The sequence below is a fragment of the Rhodofomes roseus genome (assembly GCF_022264815.1).
Source record: "Rhodofomes roseus strain CIRM-BRFM 1785 chromosome Unknown C8Q71scaffold_24, whole genome shotgun sequence".
Classification (NCBI taxonomy): Eukaryota; Fungi; Basidiomycota; class Agaricomycetes; order Polyporales; family Fomitopsidaceae; genus Rhodofomes; species Rhodofomes roseus.
Window position 1 is genome coordinate 181241 of NW_025952980.1, and position 26293 is coordinate 207533.

A 26293-nucleotide genomic window follows, 5' to 3' on the forward strand; every position below is an offset into this window, starting at 1 on the left:
GGAGACGAGTGGTTAGTTGACGCCATAAGCACCGTACGTACCATTCGTTAGCATCCGCTCGAGCCCACATAATCTGTGACGGTGTTTGTTAACAGAGGACCAGGAATCTAGTTGCACCCAGTCATTGACTCCGAGACAGGAGTGTGAAGACAACATTGAGGATGATTCTATACTTTACAATCCAAAGCGATGTAGTGAACAGCCTGAGACATACGGATATGCACACGACCTGACGTGGTGCTCCTACGCCCGTCCTACGAACGGAACGCGAGTCGCCGCCTCGCTCGCATTGAGCGTCAGCGGGATGTCGAACAGCCACCTTGTCACGAGGTCCTACAATACCCATCAGAACATCGTATACAATGTAGCACGAATCCACTCACCAAGCCTGCCTCGGGCTGGTCGTACGGAACCATGTGGCTGCGTGCAGAATGAGAGTCACGTCACACACGAGAAACGAACGACATACCCAGCCTCGTGAACGGTGACGAAGGTGATGTTGCCTGCAGTCTCGTCATTGCCACCTGCGCTGCGGACCGTGCCCGCGAGCACGCCTGTCTCGGTGGTCACCCAAGGTGCAGCCTTCTTCGCCACAAACTCCTTCTGGAAGCGCGTGTCGAGTTGCTCAACCCAGCGTTCGTTACCCTGCACGCAATGATCAATACACTCCGTATCGCCATGACGAGAGTGGACGCACGATAAAGTTGCACATCATGTCCGCGTTGCCGGCGTATACAAGCAGCCGGATACCGTCCTCGACGAGGGGAGGAAGGAGCAGGGCGCTGTTGTGCGCACCGTCGCCCTGCATAGCGAACGCCTGGTTGACCTGCATGTTGCAGCTCTCGAAGTTACGCGACGAGTCAACGCCGAGCGTGCGCTTCACCGCGGGCTGGTTCATCCACGTCTCGATCCAGGACATCTGCTTGTAGCACAGGTCACCGTCCTTCTCGCGATCGCACTTCTTACGCACGTCGTACGGGTTCAAGCCGAGTTCTGTGTGTCGTCAGCACTATCAAATATACACGAATAGGACGGCAACTCACGAACAAGAGGGCCCATGATCTGGCTGTTGCAGTAGAGGATCGCCGGCACGCACGTGAGACGCGAGTTGAAGTCGTAGCAGCTCTTCACAAGCCGCTGGCACGTCGGTACCTTCGAGCGCAGGGCCTGGCACTCCGGGCCATTGGGATCGTCGTACACAGGGTACGGGCCCTCGCACGCCCAGTCCGGCACACTCGCATGCTGAATGTAGGGGTCTGTGAGGCCATTGCCGAGTATCACCGACGCAAGGTTGATGTGCAGTAGCCCAGGCGCAGCGACATCGAGGGAACGCGCGGCAGCGAGAGCCTTGTTCTCCGTGTGGATAACGGACGCAATGTTCGGAGCGTACGTTCCGCCGTAGCTCTCCGCAGCGATGTGGAAAGGCGCGTCAGCGTACTTGGAGAAGCGTCCGAGGAAGAGCTCCAGGAAAGCGTGCACGTCCTTGCCGGCGACGGGGCTTGTGTTTACAGACGTGCCCTCATCGGCATACGAGAAGCCGACGTCGACGGGCTGGTCCAAGAAGATGACGTTCGCGTTCGCGTTCCACGAGTGTTCATTGTACGTGACGTTCGCCCCGTCCTCGGCCACGGCGCAGGGACCGAGCTCAAAGAGCAAACCAGTGGATGAGGAGCAGCCAGGGCCGCCGTTGAGCCAGAGAAGGAGAGGCGCGTTGTCGGGGTCATTGCGAGCCTCGAAGAACCTGGCCGCATGTTAGGGGTGCCGACCCGAGGGTGCCCAAGTGACTCACCAGAAGAACAGGTGCTTATCCTCCGCAATGTCGAGATACCCTGAGTACTGCTTTACCTTCGGATCGCATAAGTCAGGCTCCGTCACGCGCAGCTGGTGTTCATCGAAAGCTGGGTTCTGGACGAGCTCGTCTACACCCCTGTAAGTCAAGGGGTCGAATCACAAAGACCCTAGACTCACAGGTGATCCCATTCTGCAGAATCATCGTCCTTCCGAAAGCATCCAGCCACTGAGTGACCGTCTCCTTCGAGTGCTTGACAGCATTGTGTGCGACGTGCTTCACACCTGCGACGACGTCGTGAATCTTGTTCGTTACTTGCGAGAAGTCATCGACCAGAACGTCCCCAATGACAACTTGCTCTGCTGGTATACCGTGCACAGCTGCAGCGAGCAGGAGAGAAAGATACAGCGACCTCATGGTAGTGGTCGCGGAGGGAGTGTGCGCAACGCATGCGCGTTGGGCAACGCGTCGCCATTACCCTCCTGGTCACGTTCCCGCGGTGTGACTAGGCGCCGCACCTGAGGTCTCCTATTCTGTAGGTTCTGTACCGCGCGCGGTGCTACGTTTCGCTGTGCGCCCTGTACTTGTCAATGTCATGTCGTGAAGCCGTGCTGGCTCGACGATATCCCGAGGTCGTGAGAATGAATAAATAACCTGCGCGCTCACAGTTTGAGGTCTGCAAGCATCAAATTTGTCGGTCGCCGGTCGGTCGAATACATGGCATACGAGTATATGCGGCAGTCATGATACAATTAGAGTGAAAGCTCATGGTTCGCTAGGTCTACCGATACTGGGTAATGGAAAACACTCATTGATGGTGTGCACTGTGCGTGCCATGGCTGTAGCGCGAAGTATTGTGACACCCAATCGGGCTCAGTGTTCCTCGACGTCGCCATCCTTCGAAACAGTCCTGGATGTTTGACAATCTTGCAGACCTTGAGATTCTGATGGCGCGGAAGGGGTAACCCACGAACATAGTCTGAACAGACATGCACAGTCGTGAAACTGGTGAAGGGCACGCTTGCAGGAGCGGCGGCGGCCTGGGATATCCTATCGATGCAAGCGGCGGCGGGTGGGTTCTGGGAAGGCATGCCATTGACGAGGTCAAAGCGTCAAGTCCAAGCTCCTGTGTGATACGCCGTACTTACAGTCGAGAATTGAGAGCGCGCTGCGGGAAGCGGGGCCGACTGAGTCGAACCCGGGGATCTGTGATCCCATGAGGCAGAGTATTCAGTTCATGTCCCGCCATTTATCCTTCCTCTGGAAGCGAAAATGACGTTAGTCCATCCTTATGATAGCCCAGACGCTGCACCCGAGACTAAATTGACTAACCGACTTAGACCGACGGCGATACTATGGGCAATCTCAGCCTCAAGTCTTCGCTTCTTCTCTATCTTCGCGGCCCACATCGCCGATCCAGCAGCAGTCGTGAGCAGGAACAACATGCTTAGTCCAGGTATAAGCTGGAGAGCTAGATGCACGGTGCCGAACCTGAGAAACACTGCGTAAGCCCCCAAAGCGATCGAATGCGAACAAATTACTCGCCATGTATACTTCCTCTGCCTCCGCTTGATTGCTTGCTTCTGCTCTGCCTTCGTGAGTCCCAGGAGCTTGAAGTACCGCCAATGTTGCAACGGACCCGCGCGGTAGCCCGTGAAGATCAAAAACAACGGCGTGCCGATAACGGGCGCGAGGGTCAAAGGAAGGAGCACAATGAACTCGCAGATCTGACGGAAGGAGAACGGGCTGTAGACGTGCGATATCCGGGACTTGCCAAGCTTCTTGACTGGGTCCACGCCGTCCGGGATGATGTCGCGACCACGCGCCACTAGATCCTCTAGCCCTTCATGAATGAGCACCTTGTAGAACAATGAGTGTCTCAGCATGGCAGTAATGGATGGAGGAGATCGTGTAACTCACAGCGTCGAATATGTCGGCCAAGCTCTCGTCCACGAAGAAGGCCTCAAACAGAAGAGCGACTATGGCCGCGCCTTCGCCGAGGACCAGGAATGCAGCGTTCACCCAAGCAAGTGCCCGTCCGTAGAATATCGCAAAGAAGGCGACTTGTGGGAGGTAGGCGACGAGGAATAGAAAGGTGTAGACGGCAAGCGAAAGGATGAAGCACGGAAGCGAGCGAGCTCGCAGGACAGGCCAAAGGAACGAGTGTGTCATGAAACAATACATTCCCTGGACCACGCATGCGTCAGTCCGTACAAGGTAGGCTGGCGGAACCGTACCTTGAACGGGTACAACCAAGGCGAACTGGTCGCTACATGAAGAGGCTTGGATAGTAGCGGTTGGCTTTCCAAGCGCCCAGAGTCCGTTGTTAACATTTTCTGAAGCGACGAAAATGAATCGAGGAACCGCGGATAGTACAGTATAGGAGTCAAAGTAATACCAAGTTGTGAAACTAGCACAGTAGAGCACAGCAGGGTATACGAGCCAGCCTGCGGGCACGCCACCGCCACACCACTAGTGCGATTCGCTTCCCACGCCACCGTGGTCGTCTTCCATCCGGGTCTGTCTCAGCGATTCGGATTTGAATGGTACTCTAACCTCGCTCAGAAGGTAAGTGCTATATCTCGTATCATACATATGTGTACCGTATGACCCTTAACCGGCAGACCACGCCCTCCAGCTACCATAGTTGGAGCGATGTCGAGACTAGACGATGTCGCGGTCCTCTTCACATCTTGTATGAAGGACCCAGTGCGACCAAAAGGCTGCGCCAGATTGCTTTGCGGCTGCCTCCACGTCTTGGACGGCCAAAGTGAAGATACCCGATTTGCGCTGCTGGAGCGCTATAACATGCCCAACTACGAAGACTATGAATACATCCGCAGGACGTACTCCGAATATTTAAGTGCATGCGCTGCCTTCCTCAGTTTGCCGCTCTCAACTCAGGATGAAGAGGAACTCAATTCCTCTTTGCGGACATGCACCTGCTTCCGCAGAGACGAACGCAACCCGGGCGAGCTGCTCCTATGGCTACACACGTTCGAGACCGCTCACGAGTTTGCCCTGGACGACTTCATCCAAGCTCTCATTCGTCACCTGGCCGGCATCCTCAACAACGCAGTCAAGACAAAGACCGTCCCTGGCGTTGCTGCCTTGCGCGGTCTCAAACGATACCGTAAGAAGTATGCGGCAAATCCACCGTGGCCCGTGGACAAATCCCAGCTCATTCCCCATGGCATCGAGCAGTCGATGAAAGGCTACGCGGAAGCCTTCCGCTGGTGTCCTCTTGACCGCTTCCATGACGGTCTTCTTCTCGTCGACAAACTTCTCGCCATCTGCGGCCGATCAGTCATTGCCCACCTTCTCCAATTCCTCCCCGAGTTTCCCATCAGAATCACTGGCCTTTCTAACGCTCTCTGCCAAGAGTGTGAGGCGACACGGGGAACAACTGTCGATTTTGGCGTGGAACGAAGCTGGATGTGTACTCTGGTTATTATCGTGGACTTTTGCAGAACCCTCTTGACTCTAGGTGAAACAACCTCTACCGATATCTCGTTGTTTGTCCGCGTAGCCGCGCCGTACAAAGGCACGAACAGAAGCATCGGTCTCCTCTTCGTATGCGACACAATCCTCAATCACCTGCCGCTTATCCGGGAGAGTACCACCCTCTTTACTGAGTTCTACTTCAACGAGTTCGCTATGACGTTCGCTCGCTTTGGCGCGATATTTTACTCGTACAACTCACCCGAGGACACCACCGTCTACCATGACGCAATCCTCCTCCTGCATGAAGAACTCGCCGACGATTACGAGGACTCATCGAAGGCTGCCTGGGAAGGCTTCGTCTGGATCTCCGCGATACGACGCTGCTGCGCACCCGAATGCCCCGAGACTTTTGTCACCGCGCAGCGAACATTCGCTCGGTGTGCAGGCTGCGGCGTCCCACGGTACTGCTCGCGCGAGTGCCAGAAACTCGCCTGGAAGCATGCAGTGTTCCCACACAAGGATGTTTGCACGAAGCTGCGCGTGCTCAAAGAAAGGACGAATCTCCCGAAAGACCGGGTCCTGACGCAGAATGAGCACATGCCCTTCATCGATGCATGCAACGCTGACGATGAGCTTGCCGCGTTAGCTCAGGAGTGCGGGAGACATCTCCGGAATATGATGAAGGCGCGCAAGGAGTCCGTGCCGGAGGCGTTCGAGGCGTTTCAAGCGAAACTCGCAAAAGGAGCTGATCCAGCCACGAAGTAATCCCCTCCACGAGTACGTATGTGATTCTGCTTCTCATCCCTTCACTGCATTATAACCCCTGCAACTAGTACGAACTTCTGCTGACGTGTGTGCTTAGGTATTGGACCCGATTCATACCCTATGCACATCGTTCACCCTACATTTCTTGTAGCTGCGCTTCACTTCCCGGATGGTTCAAGTCGTATTTCATCTCACTTGCCTGTGTGTAACGGTATTTAAGTACTACTCGTGTACCTTTCATGCTACACGGTGGACTTCTTAGTAAGGCCGGATCCTTCAACTCTAGTACCGCCACAAGGCGAGCGATGTTCTGCATGCTCACTAGTCGCCCGTGACTTCGCAGGTAGTACAAACGAGAGTAACTCTTTTTGGTCAGCAACGGAGACTAACTATGATACTACTAGATTCAGTGCGTCCAGTTGACACCGAGCAATTTTTGCTTATGATATATCGTCATTATGTTGCAGATGCACGTTCGGTGGCCGGGTGACGCGTACGAGTAGCGCGTGTAATTTGGTTGCGTTGTCTCTTCAGTTTCCACCGTTCTGACTCGGACGGCCTACTAGCCAAGACTCCATCATCGTCTAACCTCGTCCAACTTGGGTTGGACACGCCACGGCCACGCGGGCCGCGGCCCACACCATTGCGTTTGCTTCCCACGCCACCATAGGCTCGCCTCGCTTTCGAACACTCTGATCAGGTTGGTTATCCTAGATTCCTCACCTCCCTCGCTCGAAGGTATGTCACAGTACATGTACCTGAACAATCGTGACTAATCAATGATACACTCTAGCTCTTGTCCGCTGCAGTTGAAGAAATGGTGAAGATAGACGAGGTTGCCGTCCTATTCACGTCCTGTATGAAGGATCCCATGCGACCAAAAGGCTGCGCTAGGTTGCTTTGCGGCTGCCTCCACCTCTTGGACGGGGACGATGAAGACACGAAATTTGTGTCGCTCAGGCCCTATAGCATGCCCGACAACGACGACTATGAGTACATTCGCAAGACGTACCCCGGGTACTTGAGTGCATGTGTTGCCTTCCTGAGCTATCCACACTCAGCTCAGGAAGAAGAGGAACTCGAAGCCTCTCTGAGGACATGCACTTGCTCTCGCAACAAGGACCCCTCACAGGGGCTGCTACGCCGGCTACATACATTCGAAGTTGCGCATCAGTTCGCCCTTGACGACTTCGTCCAATCTCTCATTCGTCACCTAGCCGGCATCATTGAGAATGCAGTCAGAACGAAGACTCTTGGAGGCACCACCGCATTGAGCGGCCTCACTGGCAAGCGGCACCGGAAGAAGCACACGGGAAACGCTTTGTGGCCTGTGGACACGTCCCAGCTCATCCCGCATGGCCTCGAGCAGTCGATCAAAGGCTACGCCGAAGCCTTCCGCCGGTGCCCCCTTGACAAATTTCACGACGGTCTTCTGCTCGTCACCCAACTTCTTGGCATCTGCGGCCGATTGATCATTCCTCCTCTCCTCCAGGCTCTTCCCGAGTTTCCTCTCAGGATTTCTGGCCTTGCGAATGCTCTCTGCCGCGAGCGCGTGGCAACGCGGGGAGCGCTGATCGACTTCGATGTGGAACTCAGTTGGGCATGCACTCTAGTAATCATCATGGACTTCTGCAGGACACTCATGGCCCTCGGACAATGGAATCCCACCGACATTGCGTTGTTTGTCCGCGTGTCCGCGCCGTACAAAGGCACGAAGATGAGCATCGGCATCCTCTGGGCGTGCCACAACATCCTCAATCACCTGCCGCTCTTCCAGGAGGGAACCACCTATTTTACCGACTACTATTTCAACGAGCTCGTTATGACGTTTGCCCGTTATGGCGCGGCGTTCTACCCTCACAGATTACCGGAGGACACTACAGCCTACCACGATGCGATCCTCGTCGTGCATAAAGACGTGACCGAAAAATTCGAGGACCCATTGACGGCCGTCTGGGAAGGCCTTGTCTGGATGTCCATGATACGCCGCTGCTGCGCGCCCGAGTGTCCCGAGACCTTTGTCACCGCGCAGCGAACATTCGCTCGGTGTGCGGGCTGTGGCATCCCGCGCTATTGCTCGCGCGAGTGCCAAAAGCTCGCCTGGAAGCACGGGACGTTCCCGCACAAGGATGTCTGCGCGAAGCTTCGCACGCTCAGAGACAGGACGAGTCTCCCAAAAGACCAAGCACTGACGAAGAACTTACGCATGCCTTTCATCAATACGTGCAAAGCTGATGTCGAGCTTACTGCGTTGGCGCAGGAGTGCTGGGGACACTTGCAGGACATGATGAAGGCGCGCGTGCAGTCCGTACCGGAAGCGTTCAAGGCCTTTGAAACAAAACTGGCGAGTAGAGCGGAGCCGGCCCAGAAATGACACTTCTCCTGTGTACGTATAGAATCATTATCTTTGTCCAGCCATCGCGATACGTTCGTGAGAGAGGTACAATCTTGTGCTGACATGCGTCTGTAGATCTGATTGTCAATGACTGTGGCTTTTTCTATGTTGCATGTAGCTGCATCAGGATTTCTTGTATGCGACAGTGTCGATGTATTACTAAGTATGCTGCGATATCACTTGACGGCCTGCTGAGCCACCAAAAGCCGCATGCTTGTGCCGATCGCATTCAACATGCGGAAAGGACGGACAATCTCGCACAATCACAGAGTCTTCGAAGAACAGTGCTTATTTTGCGGTGTCAAACACACCCTATGTACCAAAGATAACCTTCAAAACCATGTCAGCACCATCCCAGACAGCAAGCTTCGAAGCCAGCGAATATTCTCCACTCACTGAGCACACCCACCGGCACACATCTCCTCAACCAACCATCACGCCCCCTCCTCATCCCGCACGTCCTCCAACTCCTCATGTATGTCTCCCACCTTCTCACCACCAGCCGCCGCACCGTTCACAGCGAGATCCGCTGCATTTTCCTGCTGGGCCAGCGAACCGGCCGAACACTCAAGCTCGCGCACGACCTCGCCCCGCATGTTTTTGAAGAACACGATGTCGCCCGTGCTCTCGATGAACTTGCACTGCGTGAAGCTCCGCCAGAGCGCGTACAGTGTCGGCTGGCAGCGTCGGCATCGGCAGTCAGCGTGAGGCGATAAGCGGAGAGCTGGGCAACGGACCGTCGAGTCGCAGTAGTAGTACTCCCCGAGCACGGGCTTGATCGCCTCCGTCACCTCCGGGAGGTTATCTACCAGAGACCATCTCAGCCGCGCCCGTGCGACAACAGGGCCACAGCATACTCACAGAACGGCACGCCGACGAAGAAGTGGTGCGCGACGTGGTCGTGCGCGATCTACCGGGAGACCACACCGTCAGAAGACGCTCGACGCGGAGCGAGCTGGAGGGCACTCACGCCGTGCCAGAAGAACCGCCCCACCCAGCCGAACACCGGCCGGTCGACCGTCGCGAGCGCGCCCCGGAGGAACGTCCACTGGCCCTGCACGCGCCACATGCGCCTCAGCATCCATCCATGCACTCGCGGACTAACGAGCGACTCACCCTGTAGTACGGCACCGTCGGGTCCGAGTGCTGCAGATACGTCACCGTCACAATCCTTCCCGCACCGCATCAGCACCCTCGCTCACCGCACATTACACGTACTCACCAATTATGCGCCCACTGCGACACCGCCAGGAAAGTAGCTCAGCAAGTCGCAATGTAAGGTGCACGAGCAGACGTACGAGCCACGGGACAAAATACATCCTCCACACCGTCCCCCACCCCGCGCGCCACGCCCAGAGCGCGAGGAGCGCGAGCATCCCCGCGATGAGGAGGTCCGAGACGACAATCAGGTGTCCTGTCCGCAGATCGTCAGTCAGCCTCGGACACAGACGGGCGACTCGAATTGCCCTAGAAACCGCCGCCCGCCGGCACCCTCAGAGAGAATCAACTCACGCTCCTCGTCGCGAAACAGCTCCGAGCCCGGCCTATAATGCTACGCAACCTCATCAGCACCTCCACCCCCACCGTCGAAACTCGACCTACACTCGTCCCAGGCGGGTACTTCGGGTTCCCCTTCCGATTATGTCTACCACGCGGATCAGCCACCGCACCGCGCACGCCTCAATGCACGCACATCAAGTACAGCTGGAACCCGCTGCACCGCGCCGCCATGGTCAATCCCGCGCACACATGCATGGGAAGGAAGACGGACGCACAGGAACTGCCGCAGCACCATCTTCCGCAGCGTATACAGCGGCGTCTCCTCGATCATCTCGCGGTAGTCCAACGCGGTTGCTTTTTCTGGGAGTGTTCGCCGAGTCAGCAATCAGGAACATAGTGCCACCGTGACGCGGGTGGGAGCGAGGGCGTGAACGGGAGGGACGCAACCGCAACCGCAGCCGCGGACAGGAGAGCGAAACTATACAGGGGCGTGGACGGGCAGAAGCGGGAATACGAACGCGAACAGATGTGGACGAGCATAGAAACAGGGTCGCGACCGGCGGTCGCCTGCGAAAAGAGCGGAACGAGAGCGGGAACAAACAGGGGAGCGGGTATGTGAACGTCAGGGAGGCCAGTCACAGTGACGGCGGCGAAGACGCCGACGTGGGCGGGAGAAAGGATGGGGTGACAAACAGGAGCAGGGATGGGTATAGGTACGCGTATTTGAACGCGGGCGGGGACGGGGGCAACGACGCGGCCGTACGGGGGCAGATTCGCGAACGGGAAGAGGAGGAGGAGGAGATGGGTCCATTTAGCCGCAATGTCCGCGTGTCTCAGGACGCGAAGGGGGGGCGTAGGGGTACGGGGAGCAGGACGAGGACAACAACGTGACCCGGAGTGCGCGAACGCGAACGAGGACGTGCACGTGCATGACAGCAGGAACGGAACGCGAGCGGGCATACAAACGTACCTTCCTCAGGAAGCCCAACCTCCTCGCGCGTCTGCGGGTGGTACGTCTCGTCGCGATGCAAGTTGTTCGTCCCTTTCTATTGCGCACATCCATCAGCGTCCGGCCCACTCGGACTCCTCTGCCTTCACGTCGTCCTGGACCACGCCGAAGGCCGCGCGGTCACCTCGTAGCGCATGATCGACCCGCACGACGTGCGGGCCCTCATCCTCGCGCGCCTCAACTCACAGACAGACAGACTCACATGATGTGACCGGTGCGTCGCCCTCCACGCCCAGTACGGCGTGAGCACCGCCGTGTGGAGGGCCATCCCTAGAGCAGCGTTGACATTCCGGCTCGGCGAAAGCGCGTCGTGTCCGCACTGTGCGTCCGGTCGCGGTGCGCGGTGTGCGGTCGTCCGCGGACGCGAGGGGGCGGGCGACGACGAGGGGGCGTCGCGTGCGTGCGTGAGAAGGCCATGCAGACCGGACCAGGGGCGAGAGGGTGCATTCGGGATCGCGGGGGAAGCGCGAGTGCGTGGTCGGCGTCACGATGACGATGCAGGCAACGGCGGGTGGCCCGTCAGGATGCAGCGTGCGAGTTAGTGGTTCGTCGGGGCACCCGTCCGTCGAGGTGTGCGCAACGAGCCAGCGGGCGGGCGGAACGTACCGGTCCAACAGTGCGCGAACAAGTTGCCCGGGGTAGCGTTGCAGGCGATCGCAGGGGGTCCGTGAACAAGCACGAGCGACGGCGGCGATAGAGTGTCAAGTTATGACGTAGCGGGCATATCGAGAATAGAGCAGGTACAGAGTGAGCATTCAATACTCATCTGAGACGAAGACGAGACAGAGGCGCACCTCGTGACCTGCGAAGGACAGGTCAGTTAGACGAACGTGTGACATTGAAATCGGGTTGGATAGACAAGCGGAGAAGTGAGATCGTACCTAGTAAGGCGAGCATAGAGACAAGAAATCAGAGGAATGGTGTCAAGGCAACTGGGCGGGATGGAGAGTGCGCGATCACAAGTAGCGAAACGGAGAGCAGGACACCGCGGTCGTCAATATGCACGACTGTGACAGACCAGGGGCACGGACGCGGACACGACATTGCTCCCAAGTATATTACTTGATGCACCTTCCGTTCTCATTGCGACCGCATAGGAGGCTTCAGAGAAGCACGGGCCCGCATGAGACTGTCCACGATACGCGACGCAGCGGTGACCGACCCCACCTAAGTGCCCACTTCAACGAGTACGTCACTCGCCAGGCTATCATATCCCTGGCACGCTCGCGCTCAAAGCAGATGGGACGCGAAGCACTCACCGAGAGTCCAGAGGCCCATGAACGCGACGCTCTGCCAGAGCCAGTACGTCGCCCACATCACCCACAGCAGCGCGTGCTCGGCGCGTCCTCCGCCCTCCGCGCATGTGAGACCGAGCAGGACCGGGACGAGATCGTCGATGCGCGCGGCGAAGAGGGCGAAGAGGGCGGTGAGGAGGACGTGGCGGCCGACGAAGAACAGACACTTGCGCGTCGACCGCTGGAAGAGGTGCCTCGGCACTGCGGCGCGGACGGCCTTGATGGAGAGGGCGGGCGGGGGCGGGGCGAAGGGCGTGCGGACGCGGGCGGCGTACTCGGGCGAGTCGAGGGCCATGGCTGGGGAGGTGCTCGCGGCGACGGGCGCGGGGCCTTTGTGGGCCTGCAGCCATGCTGGGGAGATGTCGGCCTGGCGTAGGCCTGGGCGGGTTCTTTCTCCCAAGCAGAGTCCGTGTCACTTCCAGTCACTGGCTCTGTCACGGAGGAATGCTCGTGGGTGTCCTCCGCGCGACGCCCCGCCACCGACGCGTGTCTGATCTCGATCACCCCGGCGCTCCGGACGAAGCGGCAATCCGCCATCGTCTCCTCTTCACGCTCCCCTCGCTCTGCCGGCCACCGCACCCGCTTGTCCGCCCATCCTCTTATGTGCATCCAGTGACCACGCAATCGTCCGTGCGCTTTTCTCGCGCTCGTCTCCGGCCTCTGTCGCCTCAATGTCTGTGCTATGTCCGCTCGCCGCCTGCTGTCTCTGGCAAGCACGAGTCAGCAGGGACGATCCAGTCGTGCCTTGGTACGTTTGTCGTGGTCCTTGACTCGCACTCGCCCCACTGACAAGGTTCAGGCACCAGCCATCCCTCCAAGGTCGTCGTGAGTAGTGCTCCTGCTCACGACACGTGGTCGCCGTACCAACCACTCGCACTCGCGCGTGGGCGGCGAGGCCCGCCCGCCGCTCGCTCGCGTTCGCTTCCGGGACGTCGCTGGCCACCGTGTCGTTCCCGTCCCCCATGGACAGCCGACCGGCGTCGCTGCGCCTGTGTACCCAACAAGCCACCTCCGCCGTGCCCAAGTCCAGTCGACGCCAGCACCTCACTCGTCCCTTCGAGTGCCGTGCGACGCCGTCGCGCATGCCGCGGCTCCGTAGTCGAGGAGGTGCCGGTTGGCATCCGCGGGGTCGTTCACTGCGATCGTGCGAGCTTGTAGCGATGCGTCGTCACAGCCAATCGCCGGGCGGTGAGGAGGAGCACGGCGGCCCTGCAAATATCGCACGCCGCCCCTCGCGATCTGCGCTGGACAGCGGCAGATGGCGGTGCAACCGTCGGGCGAGCGAGTGCGCGTGAACGCGACTAGCTGTGGGTCGTCCGACTGCGACCGTCCCATGCATGCCCCGGGCGTGTCCCGTGCGGCGTGCTATCGTCAGGCCCAGTACAGTACAGTAGCTAGCCTACATCGACTGTATACTACGCACACTCGATCCATTCCCGAGCTTTGCAATGTCACGCTCAGCACGCAGTAAGTATCAGTCAACGTGGACGTACTGAACGCGCATACACGGGCACGTGCTCAGGGCGAGGTCGCGCGTCTCCGTGCGAGGCGGCGGTTTGACTCTTGCCGTCGCCCGTCGCGCATCTGTCTACACAGTCAGCATCAACCACGCCCGTTCCACGACATCGCATGCGCGGACTGCGACTGCTGCGTCCTCATCGGCGCAGTCTTCGCGCGTTGTGAGTAGCGCCGTCGATCCGCCTTCTAACAAGACCACCGACAGCCACTCGACCGCGCGGCGAGTACGCATGCACGCGCGTATTGCTTGCGACGCTGCGCCATACAGACGGAGGGCCGAGTCAGCGGGTGAACATGGTCAAGACCAGCACGTACGAAGGGAGGCACGCAGGACACGGGCTTGTTCGTTGAGGTGAGGTGTGGCAGTGGAAGCGGGTGAGCGGCATGGTGAATGGGCGAGAGAGACGGCGCAGGGCGTACCGGCGCAGCGGACCAGCGAGGGCGCCACCGTCTGCCCATGGTGTCCGAGTCGTTGTTGTGGCCTGGACCGGAGACGGAGGTCAGCGCAGAAAGTGGGAGGCACGGGCAGAGTCGGGACGTACTTGCACGAGGAGGAGCAGCGCCGTGCGCGTGGACGTCGGCGATCCCAGCTGGAAGAACAGCGAGCGCAGGGTTAGCAGAGCGGGCGAGGCGCGAGTGGACACGAAACGCACAAGCGGCAGCTACGCGCCCGCGACGTCCGGGATGCACGCGCAGAGATCGACGCTAGACAGTCAGAGCGGGAAGAGACGATGTGGATAGACGGTGCGGTGTGTACCTGCGCGGCGACGAGCCATTTGCCTCCGATAGGGTGACATTGCAATCACAGCGGTGATGCGCCCAGCGTGTTCTCGGTCAGATAGACGTTGTAGCGACCAGGGGCATGCATACCAGCTGAGGCAGGCGGGACATTGACACACGGCACCAAACGAGACGACCCGCTGGCTTGATGCGCGTCAGTTATCCGCAAGCAGAATTGATGACGGATACTGACCGTCGTGTTGAGACGAGGCACGTACTGCGACATCTACGCGGCACATGCGGATAGCTATGAATGCAAGCGGAGAGGGCACCATTCACTCGATATATGACAGGAAAAGCTTTGGTGAGTACTACTGCTCACCTTTATCTGGTGCACGTTGAAACGCGCAAACAACATTCCGTAGGTGAGGATAGAACATTGACCGGGAAGGACAACGATGCTGCATGGGGCGAAACGTCAGTAGATGTATCGCAGGGCCGAGAGCGTGAGTGCGTACCGATACGCAGCCTGCCATGCCAGAACTGACAACCCGATGCTCACCGGGTCCACGAAGGTCACGGTGTGGGGTGTTAGCATGTAGGTTGAGCCGAGCACGAGTGAACATGGTCAGCGGGGAATGACAGTGATAAGCATAGCACACAGGCCAGTGAATGCAAGTCGTCTCAATGAACGCTAGTTGCCGGCTTCGCTGATCTTTGTGTAGGCGAGAGCGTCAGTCAAGCACGACGCCCTGAGGAACGCCGTCTCCGTGCAGTCTCGAATGCGTCGTGAAGACCTGGCCCACGTTTGACGCATAGGCCGCGCTCGCAACAAGGTATGGTAGGCGGGGAATTGCGCCCGGCTCTAGAGTCGTCTTGACCTGAGACGGACGTGGTTGTTGTGCCCCGCCGGCATGCGGTCCTGAGCGTGTCAACCGAATACTAAGCCGCATACGCCGTAACGGTGGGACACAGATCACTGGTGTCCGACGCCAGGTGTGTTCGCAGCGTGAAAACTGCCGTTACACACTACAAGCCGTCACCACTGACAATGCCGGCACGGCGGTCGCAGCGATTCGGTTGTCAACGCGGCACAGCCAGACCGTCACAAGCGAAATGGTGTCTCCGGGAGCGGGCGCTGGGCGGCATGCTTCTTTCCGAGCCCGTGTCGCCACACTCATCGTCCCGGACATACCTCGACCTACTCCCCCGTAATTACATGTACTTTGTGCGGAGATAGCTACTCTACGCAGCGCTAGCCTGTACATAGCTTATTCGTCTTCAGTGTGTCATTATCAGCGAGTCAAAACTAAGCATGAACTTACAAGATTGACCGGAGACGCACAATAATCAAGACTGCTGTGTATTCAGGATGTGGATGAGGCTCCTTTGGAAGAAAACTCACCTGAGGTCGCTTGGACAGGCAATCCCAGTACAGCGATGACCAAAATGGACGACTGAGCACACTTGTTGCAAGTGACATAGGGAGTCTGGCGAAAGCATAAGTTTCGAGCCTCGTACAGAATAATGTTTGCTTACTGCCCTGCAATTATGAGGTCAGAGACTTGTAGTATGTGTGTAAGCGAGAGTATGTACCGGCAGGGAACAAGCCAAATATCACATACTAGTGAATGGCTGACTGCCCGGAGAACTCGGAGAGAAAGCGAGGATGAAATGATGTAGGGCAATGAGACCAGGATATATAGCTGGAGCCGATGGTCCGTGCGCACCTCCGGCACCCCGCATGGATTGTACCATGTCTCGGCATCATCCTCAACTGGACACATCATCCCGCACTGAGTCATGGACCGGCTTCGCTTGTGTAGTCCCAGTTTTACGCAGCCGTACCGTGTCTTCTCTCCGGGCACCTTTCCAATTGTCGGGAGGCAACGCGTATATGCGGAATGATGCATCAAAGCAGGGCGCTGAAATAGACGCTGCTTGGCCAAACTGAGAGGACGACACAGCAAGGCGAACCTTGTGCGCAGGAAGCCGTTACGATGCTCGCCGTCCATTGTAGCAATGAGCCAGGTGTCTCCAAAGCCTTGCCAGGGAGATCCTGGGCACTAACAAGCCAATTCAAATTCATCATAAATGTAGTGTGGTACTGTTTTGACATGAGGGTTAAGGCCGGTCAACACAACAAGCATAAAACAAGCCATGAATATGATCGCACGGAGGGACCCAATTAGGCGCCCGCTGAAGCGGTTGGGAGCCTCGTGTTCCCAAATCGGCTCGCACGATCTCAGCGCGCTCACTGGCGCGGCGAGTGATCTTCTGTTCACTGCAGCCCAGCATATACATTTTTATTGCCGTGAAATGTCTCTGAAACAGGTAGGTCTTTTGTTCCTCCATGACGGTCATTGTCCATAACCCGCCCAATCCGTGGTGTACAGGGCTCAGCAGTAATGATGTGAATGTGCTTACTAAAGTACTTGACTCACTCCTGACGCCTTGGCAGCCTGTGTTAGCTGAGAAGATATCTGTCATTCTGACTGTAGTATGTGGCACTAGCTGAGTGCTGTCTACTACTATCCGTCTGAGGCAGCCGACCCATTCCAGATCCCTCGGAATAGGTGGACGGCCTCAGACAGATGACGTCCTCTGTCTCAGGTTCATCACTGGAAATATGCCATATCCGTGATTAATCGTAATCTGACAGACGTGGTCATTGAATTTGTCAAGCGGTTGCTGTAGTAATTGATGGATTCCACTTTTGGCATTATCATACAGCTGACGTGCTCAATGCCTACACAGCTTGACTTGTTGAAGGGCCAAGTTATAGTGATTTCTCACAACAATGATAAGTGGCCTGAGTTCCTAGCCCAAGTCGCGGAAGAGCTGAGCGCAGTAATGAGCTTACAATCACTATGCTGGTAGCTTGGTTACCCGCCATCAGCCGCTGAAAGTCAGAGAACCTTGATGAGTATGTAATGCCAACGCCAGACCCGCGCCAGACCGCAGACTGCATTGCGCCGGATGAACTTGCCACGGAAATTCCTCAGGACGGTGGTCACAGCTCAACAAACCCAACAGGTGCTCCTTCTGGTCACCGAGGACACGACATGTCACCATCCAGTGATCTGGCCCCAGTGCCGGCTAGTAACAGCACACACCGGACAGCACGCAAAGCCCAAATGGGTACATTGCACCCACGACAGGGCACTGCTCAGTACAGTGACGGTGAGGGAGCTTCATTTTATACCGGGCTTCCAGTGCTGACTGCGGTTCACAGTCCTTGACCGGGGGTGCGAGGCACGTGCCTAGGCTCCACCGGTAGCAGAGACAGGCGGGAATTTGGTGTACCTCAAGTGACGTGGCGAGACAGCGAGTAAGGGCAAAGTGGTCGCCAGCTGGTCAGTGAAGGTGTCGTTCAAGGGCCAAGCCTCCTTTGACGATGGCACAGCGGGATATGACCGGCGAAGGTGCAACGGATTGCCAGGCGATACGGATCTGAGGGGGAAGGATGGCGGCCGGAACAGGCAATGGTAAGTGGTATACACTCGATGTAGGTGAGAGTTGCTGACTCGCCGACAGCCTTACTCTTCTGTTGCGTTTTGCTGCCGTCTCATGCAATTTCTGTCGCACAGCAATGCAATGGTCGAAGATGCAATGATTTGCTCGCCGGAGAGCATAGTGGATGGTGGGAGCGCACTTCATATAGCATGGAATGTTCACGCACTGATAGCCCTACTCTTCTGTTGCGTTCCACAGCCGTCGTGTCCACCTTTTGTTGTGTTCTAAAGCTGTCTAGTTCGACAATGATGCACGGGAGAAGAGAGAGTTACAGGTGGGGGTGGGGCGTGGACGCACTGGTAAGTACAGCATACTTGGTCCGGTATGAAATGGTTGCTCACTGGCAGCCTCACTCTTCTGTTGCGTTTGCAGCCATCTTAAAGAAGACGGGGATCCCTGACTGGCGAGTGGAGTGGGTAGACGGCAGCTTTCGGGCAGGATGAGCTGGACTGCAACAGTGGTAAGTCATGTAAATTCATTTCAGCGGGGATTGCTGACTCACCGGCAGCCTTACTCTTCTGTTGCGTTTCTAGGTCGGTCAGAGGTCACAGCTGGAGATCCACAGAAACGCGATGGTTCGCCGGCAGGTGAATGAAGGGGCCTGAGCGAGCTATATGGTGGCCGCCCGACGGCACGCAATGGTGAGTAATGTACACTGAGTACGGGACGGGATGGTTCCTCACCGGCAGCCTTACTCTTCCGTTGCGTTTCGTGGCGATCTTGTTCGACAGCGATGTACGAGACGAGAGCGGAGAGGCGAGCAATGATCTGCACTGACACTCTTCTATCTCTTGGCCACAGGGCAAGGCACCTTTGGAGACCGACGACGTGAGTGAACGGCGCCCTCTGGTACAGAGCGTGCAAAAGGCAGGCGGTAGTAATAGCAGCCATGTACTGTACAGCCGTCGACGCAGCGCGGCAGTGAGACGCGCCCGCGCACAGAGCGCACCAGGAGGGCAGCGCTGTGTGTCGCCCTTGTGCCACTAAAACCAGCCCTTACTCACGACTTCTCGCCGGTCAAACACACGCACGCCATAGGCTCGCATACCGCGCACATCACCGGCTCGCCTGTATCGCCCCGCCAACTCCCCCGCCTTCTCACCACCGACCACTGCCGAACGTTTGCGCACGGCCTCGCCCCGCATGTTTTTGAAGAACACGATGTCGCCCGTGCTCTCGATGAACTTGCACTGCGTGAAGCTCCTCCAGAGCGCGTGCAGCGTCGGCTAGCGGCCGTCGGCGTCAGACAACTCGGGCGAGTGAAGAGATAGAGGGGACGGACCGTCGAGTCGTAGTAGTAGTACTCCCCGAGCACAGGCTTGATCGCCTCCGTCACCTCCGGGAGGTTATCTACCAGAGACCATCTCAGCCGCGCCCGTGCGACAACAGGGCCACAGCATACTCACAGAACGGCACGCCGACGAAGAAGTGGTGCGCGACGTGGTCGTGCGCGATCTACCGGGAGACCACACCGTCAGAGGACGATCGACGCGGAGCGAGCTGGAGGGCACTCACGCCGTGCCAGAAGAACCGCCCCACCCAGCCGAACACCGGCCGGTCGACCGTCGCGAGCGCGCCCCGGAGGAACGTCCACTGGCCCTGCACGCGCCACATGCGCCTCAGCATCCATCCGTGCACTCGCGGACTAACGAGCGGCACACCCTGTAGTACGGCACCGTCGGGTCCGAGTGCTGCAAATACGTCACCGTCACAATCCTTCCCGCACCGCATCAGCACCCTCGCTCACCGCACATTACACGTACTCACCAATTATGCGCCCACTGCGACACCGCCAGGAAAGTAGCTCAGCAAGTCGCAATGCAAGGTGCACGAGCAGACGTACGAGCCACGGGACAAGATACATCCTCCACACTGTCCCCCACCCCGCGCGCCACGCCCAGAGCCCGAGGAGCGCGAACATCACCGCGATGAGGAGGTCCGAGACGACAATCAGGTGTCCTGTCCGCAGATCGTCAGTCAGCCCACCGAACGGTCGGACACAGACGGGCGACTCGAATTGCCCTAGAAACCGCCGCCCGCCGGCACCCTCAGAGAGAATCAACTCACGCTCCTCGTCGCGAAACAGCTCCGAGCCCGGCCTATAATGCTACGCAACCTCATCAGCACCTCCACCCCCACCGTCGAAACTCGACCTACACTCGTCCCAGGCGGGTACTTCGGGTTCCCCTTCCGATTATGTCTACCACGCGGATCAGCCACCGCACCGCGCACGCCTCATTGCACGCACATCAAGTACAGCTGGAACCCGCTGCACCGCGCAGCCATGGTAAATCCCGCGCACACATGCATGGGAAGGAAGACGGACGCACAGGAACTGCCGGAGCACCATCTTCCGCAGTGTATAGAGCGGCGTCTCCTCGATCATCTCGCGGTAGTCCAGCGCGGTCGCTTTTTCTGGGAGCAAGCGTTCAGTCAGCAATCACGAGTGCAGTGTTACGCGAACGAGTGCGAAGACGTGGACGGGATCGACGCGGATGCGGAGGGGCGGGGACGGGAGCGCGAAACGGTATGAGATGTGGACGGATGCACGGACAGGGACGAGAACGTAAACGCGAATCAGGATGGTCAAAGGGGCGGGGAACGAGAGCTGGAATAATCGCGCGAGAGAGACGTGAAGGCGAACTAGGGCGTGGGAGGACAGGATTGGAAGCGTGAACGTCAGGCGGGAGAAAGAATGAAGTGACCAATAGGAGCAGGTACGGCACCGGGGACGCATACAGTGACAGGGCGCGAAGGGGAGCGTAAGGGAACGGGGAGCAGGACGAGGGCAAGGTCGTGACCGGGGAGCGAGTCCATGAACGGAAGCCGAGGCACGCGTGGACGTCAACGCGAATGTGAACGCGTTACGAGTTCGAATGCAAGCGCGAATGGGAGACGACAACGGTAATCGGGAGGCCGACGGGCGCATGTCCACGAACGAGTGCGGGAGTGGAGGCGCAAACGCGAATGTGGATGGGGGACGCGAACGTGCATACAAACGGACACCAACGCACCTTCCTCAGGCAGCCCAACCTCCTCGCGCGTCTGCGGGTGGTACGTCTCGTCGCGATGCAAATTGTTCGTTCCTTTCTATACACGTATACCCTCCGTTAGCGTCGTGCGAACCCTAGTCAGATCCCTGCCGCCACGCGCGCAGGACGACCCGCCCGCGCGGTCACTCGCAGGACGTGCGCTCACCGCGAAACACGCGCGCTCGGCCCGCAGAGCGCACGACCGTCCCACAGGACGCGCGGGCCCTCACCCTCGCGCGTCTCAACTCCAAGACAGACTCACATGATGTGACCGGTGCGTGGCCCGCCACGCCCAGTACGGCGTGAGCACCGCCGTGTGGAGAGCCATGCCAAGGGCGGCGTTGACACGGGGGATTGGCGAGAGCGCGTCGTGCCCGCACTGCGCGTGCGCGTGCGCGATGTCCGATCGACGTCCGACCGATGTACAGAGTGGGTGTCGAGGGCGGGAGCGCAGCAGAGCAAGCGTACATTGAGCGTTGTTCTGAGTCAGAGGAAGGACAGGCGCACCTCGTGGCCTGAAGACGACCGGTTGAGTGAGGGAGAGATGAATGGAGGTCAGCGAAGGTCGGTCGGAGGTACAAGGACAGGGCAGCGACACGCGAACGAAGACATCGAGACACGGCGAGACGGAGCATAGGCCCGGGGCTGCTCTGAGACCGTGATGACAGGAAAACGGGTACTAGCATACGAGGTCTGCCACCCGATGTGCCGTGCCTTGCCCTTCCGCAGACGGCACGCGGAGAAGCACTCACCGAGAGTCCAGAGGCCCATGAACGCGACGCTCTGCCAGAGCCAGTACGTCGCCCACATCACCCACAGCAGCGCGTGCTCAGCGCGTCCTCCGCCCTCCGCGCCAGTGAGACCGAGCAGCACCGGGACGAGATCGTCGATGCGCGCGGCGAAGAGGCCGAAGAGGGCGGTGAGGAGGACGTGGCGGCCGACGAAGAACAGACACTTGCGCGTCGACCGCTGGAAGAGGTGCCTCGGCACTGCGGCGCGGACGGCCTTGATGGAGAGGGCGGGCGGGGGCGGGGCGAAGGGCGTGCGGACGCGGGCGGCGTACTCGGGCGAGTCGAGGGCCATGGCTGGGGAGGTGCTCGCGGCGACGGGCGCGGGGCCTTTGTGGGCCTGCAGCCATGCTGGGGAGATGTCGGCCTGGCGTAGGCCTGGGCGGGTTCTTTCTCCCAAGCAGAGTCCGTGTCACTTCCAGTCACTGGCTCTGTCACGGAGGAATGCTCGTGGGTGTCCTCCGCGCGACGCCCCGCCACCGACGCGTGTCTCGATCACCCCGGCGCTCCGGACGAAGCGGCAATCCGCCATCGTCTCCTCTTCACGCTCCCCTCGCTCTGCCGGCCACCGCAGCCGCTTGTCCGCCCATCCTCTTATGTGCATCCAGTGACCACGCAATCGTCCGTGCGCTTTTCTCGCGCTCGTCTCCGGCCTCTGTCGCCTCAATGTCTGTGCTATGTCCGCTCGCCGCCTGCTGTCTCTGGCAAGCACGAGTCAGCAGGGACGATCCAGTCGTGCCTTGGTACGTTTGTCGTGGTCCTTGACTCGCACTCGCCCCACTGACAAGGTTCAGGCACCAGCCATCCCTCCAAGGTCGTCGTGAGTAGTGCTCCTGCTCACGACACGTGGTCGCCGTACCGACCACTTGAACTTGCGCGTGGGCGGCGAGGCCCGCCCGCCGCTCGCTCGCGTTCGCTTACGGGACGTCGCTGGCCACCGTGTCGTTCCCGTCCCCCATGGACAGCCGACCGGCGTCGCTGCGCCCGTGCACCCAACAAGCCACCTCCGCCGTGCCCAAGTCCAGTCGACGCCAGCACCTCACTCGTCCCTTCGAGTGCCGTGCGACGCCGTCGCGCATGCCGCGGCTCCGTAGTCGAGGAGGTGCCGGTTGGCATCCGCGGGGCGCTCTTGGCGCATGGTCGTTCACTGCGATCGTGCGAGCTTGTAGCGATGCGTCGTCACAGCCAATCGCCGGGCGGTGAGGAGGAGCACGGCGGCCCTGCAAATATCGCACGCCGCCCCTCGCGATCTGCGCTGGACAGCGGCAGATGGCGGTGCAACCGTCGGGCGAGCGAGTGCGCGTGAACGCGACTAGCTGTGGGTCGTCCGACTGCGACCGTCCCATGCATGCCCCGGGCGTGTCCCGTGCGGCGTGCTATCGTCAGGCCCAGTACAGTACAGTAGCTAGCCTACATCGACTGTATACTACGCACACTCAATCCATTCCCGGGCTTTGCAATGTCACGCTCAGCACGCAGTAAGTATCAGTCAACGTGGACGTACTGAACGCGCATACACGGGCACGTGCTCAGGGCGAGGTCGCGCGTCTCCGTGCGAGGCGGCGGTTTGACTCTTGCCGTCACGCCCGTCGCCCGACGCGCATCTGTCTACACGGTCAGCATCAACCACGCCCGTTCCACGACATCGCATGCGCGGACCGCGACTGCTGCGTCCTCATCGGCGCAGTCTTCGCGCGTTGTGAGTAGCGCCGTCGATAACAAGACCACCGACAGCCACTCGACCGCGCGGCGAGTACGCATGCACGCGCGTATTGCTTCAATGCTTGCGACGCTGCGCCATACAGACGGAGGGCCGAGTCAGCGGGTGAACATGGTCAAGACCAGCACGTACGAAGGGAGGCGCGCAGGACACGGGCTTGTTCGTTGAGGTGAGGTGTGGCAGTGGAAGCGGGCGGACGGCATGGTGAATGGGCGAGAGAGACGGCGCAGGGTGTACCGGCGCAGCGGACCAGCGAGGGCGCCACCGTCTGCCCATGGTGTCCGAGTCGTTGTTGTGGCCTGGACCGGAGACGGAGGTCAGCGCAGAAAGTGGGAGGCACGGGCAGAGTCGGGACGTACTTGCACGAGGAGGAGCAGCGCCGTGCGCGTGGACGTCGGCGATCCCAGCTGGAAGAACAGCGAGCGCAGGGTTAGCAGAGCGGGCGAGGCGCGAGTGGACACGAAACGCACAAGCGGCAGCTACGCGCCCGCGACGTCCGGGATGCACACGCAGAGATCGACGCTAGACAGTCAGAGCGGGAAGAGACGATGTGGATAGACGGTGCGGTGTGTACCTGCGCGGCGACGAGCCATTTGCCTCCGATAGGGTGACATTGCAATCACAGCGGTGATGCGCCCAGCGTGTTCTCGGTCAGATAGACGTTGTAGCGACCAGGGTCATGCATACCAGCTGAGGCAGGCTGGACATCGACACACGGTACCAAACGAGACGACACGCTGGCTTGATGCGCGTCAGTTATCCGCAAGCAGAATTGATGACGGATACTGACCGTCGTGTTGAGACGAGGCACGTACTGCGACATCTACGCGGCACGTGCGGATAGCTATGAATGCAAGCGGAGAGGGCACCATTCACTCGATATATGACAGGAAAAGCTTTGGTGAGTAACTGCTCACCTTTATCTGGTGCACGTTGAAACGCGCAAACAACATTCCGTAGGTGAGGATAGAACATTGACCGGGAAGGACAACGATGCTGCATGGGGCGAAACGTCAGTAGATGTATCGCAGGGCCGAGAGCGTGAGTGCGTACCGATACGCAGCCTGCCATGCCAGAACTGACAACCCGATGCTCACCGGGTCCACGAAGGTCACGGTGTGGGGTGTTAGCATGTAGGTTGAGCCGAGCACGAGTGAACATGGTCAGCGGGGAATGACAGTGATAAGCATAGCACACAGGCCAGTGAATGCAAGTCGTCTCAATGAATGCTACTAGTTGCCGGCTTCGCTGATCTTTGTGTAGGCGAGAGCGTCAGTCAAGCACGACGCCCTGAGGAACGCCGTCTCCGTGCAGTCTCGAATGCGTCGTGAAGACCTGGCCCACGTTTGACGCATAGGCCGCGCTCGCAACAAGGTATGGTAGGCGGGGAATTGCGCCCGGCTCTAGAGTCGTCTTGACCTGAGACGGACGTGGTTGTTGTGCCCCGCCGGCATGCGGTCCTGAGCGTGTCAACCGAATACTAAGCCGCATACGCCGTAACGGTGGGACACAGATCACTGGTGTCCGACGCCAGGTGTGTTCGCAGCGTGAAAACTGCCGTTACACACTACAAGCCGTCACCACTGACAATGCCGGCACGGCGGTCGCAGCGATTCGGTTGTCAACGCGGCACAGCCAGACCGTCACAAGCGAAATGGTGTCTCCGGGAGCGGGCGCTGGGCGGCATGCTTCTTTCCGAGCCCGTGTCGCCACACTCATCGTCCCGGACATACCTCGACCTACTCCCCCGTAATTACATGTACTTTGTGCGGAGATAGCTACTCTACGCAGCGCTAGCCTGTACATAGCTTATTCGTCTTCAGTGTGTCATTATCAGCGAGTCAAAACTAAGCATGAACTTACAAGATTGACCGGAGACGCACAATAATCAAGACTGCTGTGTATTCAGGATGTGGATGAGGCTCCTTTGGAAGAAAACTCACCTGAGGTCGCTTGGACAGGCAATCCCAGTACAGCGATGACCAAAATGGACGACTGAGCACACTTGTTGCAAGTGACATAGGGAGTCTGGCGAAAGCATAAGTTTCGAGCCTCGTACAGAATAATGTTTGCTTACTGCCCTGCAATTATGAGGTCAGAGACTTGTAGTATGTGTGTAAGCGAGAGTATGTACCGGCAGGGAACAAGCCAAATATCACATACTAGTGAATGGCTGACTGCCCGGAGAACTCGGAGAGAAAGCGAGGATGAAATGATGTAGGGCAATGAGACCAGGATATATAGCTGGAGCCGATGGTCCGTGCGCACCTCCGGCACCCCGCATGGATTGTACCATGTCTCGGCATCATCCTCAACTGGACACATCATCCCGCACTGAGTCATGGACCGGCTTCGCTTGTGTAGTCCCAGTTTTACGCAGCCGTACCGTGTCTTCTCTCCGGGCACCTTTCCAATTGTCGGGAGGCAACGCGTATATGCGGAATGATGCATCAAAGCAGGGCGCTGAAATAGACGCTGCTTGGCCAAACTGAGAGGACGACACAGCAAGGCGAACCTTGTGCGCAGGAAGCCGTTACGATGCTCGCCGTCCATTGTAGCAATGAGCCAGGTGTCTCCAAAGCCTTGCCAGGGAGATCCTGGGCACTAACAAGCCAATTCAAATTCATCATAAATGTAGTGTGGTACTGTTTTGACATGAGGGTTAAGGCCGGTCAACACAACAAGCATAAAACAAGCCATGAATATGATCGCACGGAGGGACCCAATTAGGCGCCCGCTGAAGCGGTTGGGAGCCTCGTGTTCCCAAATCGGCTCGCACGATCTCAGCGCGCTCACTGGCGC

The 26293-nt window shown here is 58.7% G+C and overlaps 9 protein-coding genes across 9 annotated transcripts; 2 read left to right on the top strand and 7 right to left on the bottom strand.

Annotated features, from left to right (window-relative positions):
- Positions 1 to 90: 90 nt before the first annotated feature.
- C8Q71DRAFT_815836 (Alpha/Beta hydrolase protein) lies at positions 91 to 2456 on the bottom strand. Its single transcript, XM_047926109.1, has 7 exons — positions 1969 to 2456; positions 1790 to 1919; positions 1044 to 1741; positions 698 to 993; positions 470 to 645; positions 384 to 420; positions 91 to 333 (listed from the first exon to the last, which is right to left on the bottom strand). The coding sequence occupies exons 1-7, from the start codon at positions 2204 to 2206 to the stop codon at positions 244 to 246; spliced, it is 1665 nt and encodes a 554-aa protein (XP_047774849.1). The 5' UTR covers positions 2207 to 2456; the 3' UTR covers positions 91 to 243.
- A 435-nt stretch (positions 2457 to 2891) lies between these two features.
- Positions 2892 to 4229, bottom strand: C8Q71DRAFT_283236 (uncharacterized protein). The gene is made up of 5 exons (XM_047917520.1): positions 4027 to 4229; positions 3710 to 3976; positions 3335 to 3648; positions 3122 to 3280; positions 2892 to 3049 (listed from the first exon to the last, which is right to left on the bottom strand). Exons 1-5 carry the CDS (start codon positions 4120 to 4122, stop codon positions 3025 to 3027), a joined length of 861 nt encoding a protein of 286 aa, XP_047774850.1. The 5' UTR covers positions 4123 to 4229; the 3' UTR covers positions 2892 to 3024.
- A 62-nt stretch (positions 4230 to 4291) lies between these two features.
- C8Q71DRAFT_780130 (uncharacterized protein) lies at positions 4292 to 6386 on the top strand. Its single transcript, XM_047924833.1, has 2 exons — positions 4292 to 4357; positions 4414 to 6386. The coding sequence occupies exon 2, from the start codon at positions 4445 to 4447 to the stop codon at positions 5996 to 5998; it is 1554 nt and encodes a 517-aa protein (XP_047774851.1). The 5' UTR covers positions 4292 to 4357; positions 4414 to 4444; the 3' UTR covers positions 5999 to 6386.
- Positions 6387 to 6568: 182 nt separating this feature from the next.
- Positions 6569 to 8595, top strand: C8Q71DRAFT_283418 (uncharacterized protein). The gene is made up of 4 exons (XM_047917521.1): positions 6569 to 6736; positions 6792 to 6833; positions 6893 to 8384; positions 8469 to 8595. The coding sequence occupies exon 3, from the start codon at positions 6969 to 6971 to the stop codon at positions 8370 to 8372; it is 1404 nt and encodes a 467-aa protein (XP_047774852.1). The 5' UTR covers positions 6569 to 6736; positions 6792 to 6833; positions 6893 to 6968; the 3' UTR covers positions 8373 to 8384; positions 8469 to 8595.
- A 232-nt stretch (positions 8596 to 8827) lies between these two features.
- C8Q71DRAFT_714859 (fatty acid desaturase-domain-containing protein) lies at positions 8828 to 12492 on the bottom strand (the record flags this gene model as incomplete). The annotated part of the gene is made up of 15 exons (XM_047921002.1): positions 8828 to 9070; positions 9131 to 9198; positions 9255 to 9303; positions 9364 to 9441; positions 9495 to 9564; positions 9616 to 9629; positions 9692 to 9807; positions 9906 to 9945; positions 9996 to 10038; positions 10087 to 10107; positions 10169 to 10253; positions 10864 to 10939; positions 11105 to 11221; positions 11697 to 11704; positions 12162 to 12492. The coding sequence occupies 15 exons, from the start codon at positions 12490 to 12492 to the stop codon at positions 8828 to 8830; spliced, it is 1359 nt and encodes a 452-aa protein (XP_047774853.1).
- Positions 12493 to 12521: 29 nt separating this feature from the next.
- C8Q71DRAFT_780152 (uncharacterized protein) lies at positions 12522 to 13651 on the bottom strand. Its single transcript, XM_047924835.1, has 2 exons — positions 12997 to 13651; positions 12522 to 12945 (listed from the first exon to the last, which is right to left on the bottom strand). The coding sequence occupies exons 1-2, from the start codon at positions 13279 to 13281 to the stop codon at positions 12745 to 12747; spliced, it is 486 nt and encodes a 161-aa protein (XP_047774854.1). The 5' UTR covers positions 13282 to 13651; the 3' UTR covers positions 12522 to 12744.
- Positions 13652 to 17929: 4278 nt separating this feature from the next.
- C8Q71DRAFT_283803 (uncharacterized protein) lies at positions 17930 to 19067 on the bottom strand. Its single transcript, XM_047917524.1, has 3 exons — positions 18635 to 19067; positions 18293 to 18400; positions 17930 to 18185 (listed from the first exon to the last, which is right to left on the bottom strand). The coding sequence occupies exons 1-3, from the start codon at positions 18840 to 18842 to the stop codon at positions 18004 to 18006; spliced, it is 498 nt and encodes a 165-aa protein (XP_047774855.1). The 5' UTR covers positions 18843 to 19067; the 3' UTR covers positions 17930 to 18003.
- Positions 18935 to 22066, bottom strand: C8Q71DRAFT_714824 (fatty acid desaturase-domain-containing protein; the record flags this gene model as incomplete). The annotated part of the gene is made up of 15 exons (XM_047920998.1): positions 18935 to 19177; positions 19234 to 19301; positions 19358 to 19406; positions 19467 to 19550; positions 19613 to 19667; positions 19719 to 19732; positions 19795 to 19910; positions 20019 to 20058; positions 20109 to 20151; positions 20200 to 20220; positions 20282 to 20366; positions 20966 to 21041; positions 21246 to 21362; positions 21491 to 21498; positions 21736 to 22066. 15 exons carry the CDS (start codon positions 22064 to 22066, stop codon positions 18935 to 18937), a joined length of 1350 nt encoding a protein of 449 aa, XP_047774856.1.
- A 29-nt stretch (positions 22067 to 22095) lies between these two features.
- On the bottom strand, positions 22096 to 23259 carry C8Q71DRAFT_780185 (uncharacterized protein). Its single transcript, XM_047924837.1, has 3 exons — positions 22698 to 23259; positions 22557 to 22673; positions 22096 to 22472 (listed from the first exon to the last, which is right to left on the bottom strand). The coding sequence occupies exons 1-3, from the start codon at positions 23115 to 23117 to the stop codon at positions 22314 to 22316; spliced, it is 696 nt and encodes a 231-aa protein (XP_047774857.1). The 5' UTR covers positions 23118 to 23259; the 3' UTR covers positions 22096 to 22313.
- Positions 23260 to 26293: the final 3034 nt, after the last annotated feature.

Excerpts from the sequence above, each read along its gene's own strand:
- C8Q71DRAFT_283236 (XM_047917520.1), bottom strand. The coding sequence starts at position 4,122 with ATGTTAACAACGGACTCTGGGCGCTTGGAAAGCCAACCGCTACTATCC. Across the intron at positions 3,281-3,334 it reads AGGCAGAGGAAGTATACATG|GTTCGGCACCGTGCATCTAG; the intron begins GCGAGTAATTTG and ends AGTGTTTCTCAG. Across the intron at positions 3,050-3,121 it reads ATCGCCGTCGGTCTAAGTCG|AGGAAGGATAAATGGCGGGA; the intron begins GTTAGTCAATTT and ends TTTCGCTTCCAG.
- C8Q71DRAFT_815836 (XM_047926109.1), bottom strand. The coding sequence starts at position 2,206 with ATGAGGTCGCTGTATCTTTCTCTCCTGCTCGCTGCAGCTGTGCACGGT. Across the intron at positions 994-1,043 it reads GATCATGGGCCCTCTTGTTC|AACTCGGCTTGAACCCGTAC; the intron begins GTGAGTTGCCGT and ends GACGACACACAG. Across the intron at positions 334-383 it reads ACCAGCCCGAGGCAGGCTTG|GACCTCGTGACAAGGTGGCT; the intron begins GTGAGTGGATTC and ends TGGGTATTGTAG.
- C8Q71DRAFT_283418 (XM_047917521.1), top strand. The coding sequence starts at position 6,969 with ATGCCCGACAACGACGACTATGAGTACATTCGCAAGACGTACCCCGGG.
- C8Q71DRAFT_780185 (XM_047924837.1), bottom strand. The coding sequence starts at position 23,117 with ATGGGACGGTCGCAGTCGGACGACCCACAGCTAGTCGCGTTCACGCGC. Across the intron at positions 22,674-22,697 it reads ACGACACGGTGGCCAGCGAC|CGGCGGGCGGGCCTCGCCGC; the intron begins GTCCCGTAAGCG and ends AACGCGAGCGAG. Across the intron at positions 22,473-22,556 it reads ATGGCTGGTGCCTGAACCTT|AGACAGCAGGCGGCGAGCGG; the intron begins GTCAGTGGGGCG and ends CGTGCTTGCCAG.
- C8Q71DRAFT_283803 (XM_047917524.1), bottom strand. The coding sequence starts at position 18,842 with ATGGCTGCTATTACTACCGCCTGCCTTTTGCACGCTCTGTACCAGAGG. Across the intron at positions 18,401-18,634 it reads ACGGAAGAGTAAGGCTGCCG|TCCAGCTCATCCTGCCCGAA; the intron begins GTGAGGAACCAT and ends CCACTGTTGCAG. Across the intron at positions 18,186-18,292 it reads ACAGAAGAGTGAGGCTGCCA|ACAGCTTTAGAACACAACAA; the intron begins GTGAGCAACCAT and ends TTGTCGAACTAG.
- C8Q71DRAFT_780130 (XM_047924833.1), top strand. The coding sequence starts at position 4,445 with ATGTCGAGACTAGACGATGTCGCGGTCCTCTTCACATCTTGTATGAAG.
- C8Q71DRAFT_780152 (XM_047924835.1), bottom strand. The coding sequence starts at position 13,281 with ATGCGCGACGGCGTCGCACGGCACTCGAAGGGACGAGTGAGGTGCTGG. Across the intron at positions 12,946-12,996 it reads CTTGGAGGGATGGCTGGTGC|CAAGGCACGACTGGATCGTC; the intron begins CTGAACCTTGTC and ends CGACAAACGTAC.